At 41.9% G+C, this 7,757-nt stretch overlaps 1 protein-coding gene across 1 annotated transcript; it reads left to right on the forward strand.

Moving 5' to 3' along the window:
- Positions 1-1,944: 1,944 nt before the first annotated feature.
- Positions 1,945-6,687, forward strand: LOC139562345 (tumor-associated calcium signal transducer 2-like). The gene is made up of 7 exons (XM_071380010.1): positions 1,945-2,251; positions 2,762-2,863; positions 4,827-5,085; positions 5,321-5,386; positions 5,475-5,637; positions 5,780-6,019; positions 6,196-6,687. Exons 1-7 carry the CDS (start codon positions 2,194-2,196, stop codon positions 6,217-6,219), a joined length of 912 nt encoding a protein of 303 aa, XP_071236111.1. The 5' UTR covers positions 1,945-2,193; the 3' UTR covers positions 6,220-6,687.
- The last annotated feature ends 1,070 nt before the right edge of the window (positions 6,688-7,757 follow it).

Here is a 7,757-nt window from a genome sequence, read left to right on the forward strand (position 1 = left end):
CAATAACTGGACAAGTCCCCTGAGGCATTCATTTGTCCTCCTCACTGTGAAGGGATAGAGTCAAATAGACAAGGAACACTGGTCGGGATAGGTTCATCTGTAAAGAAGTGTTAGAAGAGTTTTACAGTGTTATTCTACTGAGAATAGTTCACAATTATATGATGATGTGGGCATTTTACATTTGGGTTACATTCTACATTTATCATGATTACTTATTGTTTTCTCGGAGGAAGGCGTTTGCATAAACTATACAGAATGTGCCTCTAGGAATCAGGGCCCACATTCACCTCAGAGTATTTTTTTTATCTAACCTTTATTTAACTAGGCAAGTCAGTTAAGAACAAATTCTTATTTACAATGACGCCCTAGGCACAGTGGGTTAACTGCCTTGTTCAGGGGCAGAAGGACATATTTTTACATTGTCAGCTCGGGGATTCGATCTAGCAACCTTTCAATTACTGGCCCAACGCTATAACCACTAGGCTACCAGGTCTCTCTTCTTATTCATTAAGGTCTACAGGCAAAACGGATCTGAGATCAGTCCTCCTAATCTGAGACGCTTTGTGAATACGTCCCCAGGAGTCCAAATAGTAGGAGTAGGAGTGCTGATTTCGGATGAGTTTAGCCTTTTAGATCATAACGAATGAGATCAGGACAGATCGGAGATCAGCACTCCTACTCTGAGATGCTTTGTGGACACATTGCAGGTACTTCACTCGTAAACCTGTTAATCAGCTGTGTGGTGAGATAAAGGCTACAGGTAGATAATATATGCTCGGTAATAAAGTAAGTCAACTGTGTTGATAAGGCCATTTAAAGGGAAATTACCTGTCTGGTTTATCAGTTCCATTCCCAGGTGGAACAATCACTTGAATAGAGTGTTTTGATATGATATTTTTATTGTCTGATCAATACAAATCTTCGATATTATCGTATTTCAGAAAAAGATCATGATTAGTCATGCCGTACAATAGTTGTACAATACATTTCTATTTAATATCGAAATATATTTTCACTGGTGGATCAGTACATAACTTTCCACACTGCATTTACTGATGCATCTGAGAAATATGACTCATAGACAAATGAGTCATCGCCGTGGAGACTTGAGTCAGTGCATCAGCAAAACTGATCAGTGTTGTTTCAAGCTTTGGTTCAGTTTTGTGTGAAAACTTTACCTGGGTTGTTTCAATGATACTGAATCTAATGATAAATATCAACAATGAAGCCTGTAGTTTGAAAACTTATTGTACAGCTGGTATTTTGCAAGGCTTGTGTAGAAGAGAACAGCAGGGGGTGAGCATTGTAGGGAAAATAAATGTATCCTTTTTTCCAAATCTCGATTATTTTCTCAAAACAGTTTACCAGTAAAGCCTACATATTCTAATTACCTCTCATCTCATTTTTCATTGCTATTAGTTTTATTATAAATTTATATATATATATATATATATTCTGCCACCAAAACCTCTGTTTTGTTGCGACTTACATTCCATCCCTGTGGTAGTTGATAACCATTGCTATGAATGCTAAAATGCCAATCTTACTGAAACATATAACACTTGTTGGCATATCCCTCTGTACTGGCACAGATCTACTCTCATGAATCCTCTCAAGATCCCTCCCCCTTGACTCATATTGTTCTCTCTCGTTCTCCCTCTCGTTCTCCTCTCTCTCTCTCTCTCTCTCTCTCTCTCTCTCTCTCTCTCTCTCTCTCTCTCTCTCTCTCTCTCTCTCTCTCTCTCTCTCTCTCTCTCTCTCTCTCTCTCTCTCACACACACACACACACACACACACACACACACACACACACACACAGAGAGAGAGAGAGAGAAGGGTTGGGGAGAGAGATTGAGAGAGAGCTTGTTTCCTAATATGGTCAAGACGAAAAAAGGTGAGCCAGGTAATACCCCATACACCCCTTCCTCATTATGTAAATTAGCTGACGTCATGAGACTGACCTTTCTTATAAATGAAGCGATTCTTAACTACAGTGTCATATAGCAATATACGTTACAACAGTAAGTGGTTGCACAGGTGATACGCAGACATACCATCGCTCGTTTGGGGAACTAGATATCATTGGCGTGTCTAAACTGGTTTAACGAACCGTAGCTGTGAGGAAAAGAGTACGCTTGTGTCGTTCAGGTGTTTACTCCATCTTTGTTCTCTCGGTTTTTCTCAAATTCAGCTATGAAGATTTGGATTGCACTTCTTCTTGCGACTTTCGCAGTGGGTGCATCAGCTCAATGTAAGTAGATTTTTTTTTTTTTTAAATAGGCATTTTAAAAAGGTAAATGTATTCTAATCATAGTTTTCTATCAGAAATGCATATAATAATGTTTACGGTAGCCCTGACCTCTAGCCAATTTTGATAGTTGGAGGCTGTTGGCTAAAATGTGTAAATTGTGTGGGTAATTTTATTGCCCTCTGCTCTAAACTGCCTACGTATAGACAGCCAGGCCTAATCAAGCTTTTCGGTATAACATCGTTAGCTTAAATATTACAATGATCTAATTGTATGATTTTAGTTACACTCAAACCATCAGTTTCGGTGCGCAAAGGATAGTGGGGGTGGGGAGAGGTCTGTTGTGTAACCAACGCCCAGTTCGAGTTCTCTACCGGTAGGCTTAATTACACCCTCCATGGGGATTCCTTTGGCACTTCGTTCTAGCATATAATGGCTATTTCTAGCAGACATGTCAATTACATCACCTGTTAGCCTCATGTAGACTTGACCGGTTTAATTTGTCTTCCACAGGCACATGTGAGACTTTTAAGTGGGCTACATGTGATGGCACCCCTTGCCAGTGTAGTGTTATGGTGGGAACTGGTGAGAAGCAAAACCTGAACTGTTCTAAATGTAAGTACCTCATCAATAACGGGCCACATTCATCTATTTGTAACTTTTTAAAGGTGCAGTCAAACATGATTCTTCCTGTTATTTTACATATCTTTCTCTCGGATTAAAATGATAATGCCCTTGTAAGAGCTGTTTGAAAAGATGGCCTAAATTCAGCCTGTTTTGGCCTGCCGGGCAGTACATTTGTTAATTGACCAATGAGTTCCAAACCTCATTGATGTTTCACTGTGGTTGGCATCCAATTAATGTTGTGTTACTGCCACCTACTAGATTATTACTATCTTATACTTTGTGTGGTGAAAAGGGGGATACCCTACATATTAAAAACCCACCACCACCCTATTCCACTATTTAAACCTGTCTGGTCCAACTCAGGCCAATGGCCTGGAATGATGGGACACCAACACACCCTTTAACTCTTCTGTCCTATTTGCATATGCAGTCACTTTAATAATACATATTACTTCGACACTGGTGCCCCCCGCACATTGACTCTGTACCAGTACCCCCTGTATATAACCTGCTATTGTTATTTACTGCTGCTCTATATTTGATATTATCTCATTATCTTTTTGTATTTTCTTAACTGCATTGTTGGTTAAGGGCTTGTAAGTAAGCATTTTACTGTAAGGTCTACTACACCTGTTGTATTCGGCACATGTGACAAATTTAGATTTGACTTTAAATCTCGTACACCCAAATACTTCTCTGCAGCTGCTACCACAACCTACATTTTCTGCGACTTACGTTCCATCCCTGTGGTACAGTTGATAACCATTTCTTTGAATGCTAAAAAGCTAATCTTACTGAAGCATATCACTTGTTAGCGTGTCCCTCTGTACTGGCACAGATTTACTCACGAATCCTCTCTGGATCCTTCCCCCTTGACACTTTCTTCACTGCCTCAGCATACAACACCCTGGTCACCTCAACGTGCCTTAAACACCAGACCCTTCTGATCCCCAGCCCCATGGGCACCCCTACAATTAACACGTACCGCTTCTTTCCCCAATACTACTTTCTTTTGTCTAATGCCCCTCTACACACTCCTCACACCTTGGAACCTCCCTTCCACGCACTGCTGCCAAATGCCCATAAGCTTGACACCTGTAACAGCGTAATGGATTCGGCACAAAACTTGTATGGGCTAACTGAAATATCCTAACATCACTTTGTCGGGCCATAACTCCACATCAACGCTCAAAAGATCCAACAGACTTCCGTTTCACTGCTCACGCCACCCAGTCTGCATCGCACCAAACGACGAGCATCACAAACACCGGGAATATTCCCCTTCAGTTGGTCCACTTTTACATCTTATGGCTGCTCCAGTAATCAATCCTGTCAACTGCAGTAATCAGTCCCTCTGACCGGCAGAAACACAAACTACTATCACAAGACCACTTCAGGTTACCTTCAGAGTTCACAGCAACTCATTTTCAGCCACCCTGAAACCACATGTGGATCAGCTGAAAGGCAGGTGTCCACTTTCTCCAAATGTCACTAATCTTTATCCTGACCATCAGTGCAAGCCTCGGGCTCTGAACTTCGCCACCTCTGATAATTTACCCTTATTCACTTTAATTTGACCTCAGACCTCGATCCAGTGTGCGGCTTACACTTTCCACCGTTCTTTGACAAACCACCTCTTTTTCCCCCGCCATCTTCAAACGATTACTGCTTTCAGTAATGATGACAATAACGACCTTTCAGTTATCACCACTCCCAGACCGCTCTAGCTATATTCTTGCTTGAGAAATTACTCTTTGCTAAGCTATTTGTACCTTTTGACCATTTTTAATTGAACACACTTGTTACCCAGAAGTTATTTGATATTGCGATGACTGCATTGGACATTTTATATACTTCCTGTTTCGAATACTGCAATGACATAGGTAGAAAAGTGTCAGTCCCTGGATGTTATTTTGACGACGAATATTATTTATTATCCTTCTCCTGTCAGTGATCCCGAAATGTTTCCTGATGAAGGCAGAGATGTACCGTGCTAGGAAGGGCCTGTCCACTCGTACCGGAGGAAAGCCAGTCAAGACCGCCGTTGTGGACAACGATGGCATCTACGACCCAGACTGTGAGACCACTGGTGCCTTCCGGGCCAAGCAGTGCAATAACACTAAGGAGTGTTGGTGTGTCAACAGTGCTGGCGTGCGCAGAACCGACAAGGGAGACGAGAGCCTTCGCTGTGAGAAGTTGGTGGAGACCTAGTAAGTTCCTATCATGTCTTGGCATTCCTCATGCATTTTAGAATAGAGGGTTTCCATCATTCATGCAGGATGTGTCTTTGGCTTTGACGTACAGCCTACGCTACACATGTGAACCATACATGCTGGATGAGTAAGAGATGCCAAAGAGTGATAGGCTTCATCTCAATTCTGATGACTAGGCCCATTGTACCAGGTATTTAAATCTAATCTAGCCCCCTGTCCCTTTGTCCTCTAGTTGGGTTCGCCTGGAGCTCAAGCACAAGCCAGTGAACAACGCTGTGGATGCTGGTAAATTGCAGGCGTAAGTAGTTGTCTATTTTTATAGAATTAATGTTATAGGACACTTGTAAATTGTTGTGTGGAATAACTGAACTTCTGTCCTAATGCAGTGCCATAGGAACTGCCATCCAGAACCGTTACAGCTTTGACAAGACCCTTGTGAAGAAGGTGGAGTATGACCCTAAGGCTCGCCTGATCGTCGTCGATGTCCAGAAGGAGAAGGGAGACCGCAAGGCCGACCTGTCTCGTATGGCTTACTACATGGAGAAAGACGTAAGCCATGACCTCTCTGCTTTGGGATTTCACTAAAGTAACAAAGATCAAGGCTGGAAAGATGCCTTCTGACCTCAATGGAACTTCCCGGTTAAAATAAACATTGTCAAAACCCAGATGATTAACCTGTGAATATTCCCAGGTTAAGGTGCTGCCCCTGTTCAAGGACCAGGCTAAGTTTGAGCCCAGTGTGGACGGTCAGAAGCTGGAGATGGAGGAGATCTTGGTCTACTATGTAGACGAGGAGGCCCCCACCTTCACCATGAAGAGGCTGACCGGGGGAGTCATCGCTGTCATCGTGGTGGTCATTCTGGCCGTGGCTGCCGGACTGCTGGTCCTCTACCTTAAGAGGAGGCGAGAGCGGGGTTACAGCAAAGCAGAGGTGAGTGGTCCAATAGGTCTCATTGATTTAAGCGCTTGAAATGTGTAAAGTGGTCATGGGTTTTATTAATGCAACCCTCTGTCATTACTACAGTTTACAATCATCAAAATCATACTAACCTGTTGAAAAAACAATTTCCCCCCGATGCCTAATGTTTTGTTGCTTGTCTCTTTCAGCCCAGAGAGATGGAGGGCATGTAGACAAATATTAACCACAGAGCTGGTTCTACACTGAAATATTAAAACCTTGTATAGTGCCTTAATATAACGTTCTGTTTGCAATTGTGCTGTTTAATATTGTTACTTGAGGGATGCCGTTTTGTAAAGGATTGGTCAAATTCTATTTAGCACTATTACCACCGCCCAGCATTTTTATTTATGAGCTGTTGATTTAAATGTTTAACATTTTGATTTAAATGAAGATGTTTGAATGCTGTAGATCCCGCACACTTGACTCTGGACATCGGCACCAGTTCCACTTTATATTAAAAAAAATGTTCCACTCTAGTTAGGGACTGATTTAGACCTGGGGTACCAGAACAGAACCAGCAGGCTCCAGACCTTGTAGGCAGGTTGAATACCCCTGCTGTAGATTGTACGGTTTCATATGAACTTTGTGTTTTTGATAGATTTTATGGTTTTTTAATAAAGTATGAATTTTAAAATGTATTCTCCTTGATTTGTCTTTTCCTCTAGAACAGGGGTGTCAAACATACGGCCCGCGGGCCGGAACCGGCCCCCAAGGAGGTTCGATCAGGCCCGCAGGATAATTTGAAAGTGGAAAAAATGCATAAAAGACATGGAATTAATATTTTTAATTCGCTGCAATTCATGGATTATCCGCTAAGGGGCGCACTCTTTCCATCAGAGTAGAAGACAAGCCGCATCACTGAGACAGACTGAAAACAGCAGACGGTATCAATGCGCCATCTGCTGCTTGTTACGACGTTGTTAATACCTTGGTCTCTACCTCTCCGCTACACCCTCATTAGCCAAAATGTCGTTATCCAAACGGAGAAAAGTAGATAAGGAGTGTAGAATTTTCAAAGAAATGGACCACGTCCTATTTATTTACAGAGATGCACGGAAAACCTTCGTGCTTGGTGTGTTTGCAACAAGTTTCGGTATTGAAGGAATATAATATTCGACGCCACTACGAGACTCATCACAGCGAAAAATATGACGGCTTGCAAGGACAACTGAGAAGAGATAAGATTAACGAATTGCTGGCGGGTCTGAGGAAACAGCAGTCAACTTTCATCCAGAGCCGAGAAGTCAGTGAAGCAGCGGTAAAAGCCAGCTATATGATATTTTGGTTATTTATAGCAGAGTATGGTATAATTTTAATGGTACGGCCCGCTTGACATCTCCCTAGGCCGTATGTGGCCCACGATGCGAAATGAGTTTGACACCCCTGCTCTAGAACATAGAACAAGAGATTCAGCATTTGAGCCAGGTATACCTTTTTGTAAGGTCTCAATGGAAAATTACTGTGCAGAGTCAGATTTGAGGTGTGTGTATATATATCCACACAGTGGAAGTTGCCAAATACATTTAAACTCAGATTTTCACAATTCCTGAAATTGAATCCTAGTAAAAATTCCCTGTCTTAGGTCAGTTAGGATTACCACTTTATTTTAAGAATGTGAAATGTCATAAAGATTAAATTCAGCTTTTATTTCTTTCATCACATTACATTTACATTTAAGTCATTTAGCAGACGCTCTTATCCAGAGCGA

The sequence above is a fragment of the Salvelinus alpinus genome, chromosome 32, assembly GCF_045679555.1.
Source record: "Salvelinus alpinus chromosome 32, SLU_Salpinus.1, whole genome shotgun sequence".
In the NCBI taxonomy this organism is placed as follows: domain Eukaryota; kingdom Metazoa; phylum Chordata; class Actinopteri; order Salmoniformes; family Salmonidae; genus Salvelinus; species Salvelinus alpinus.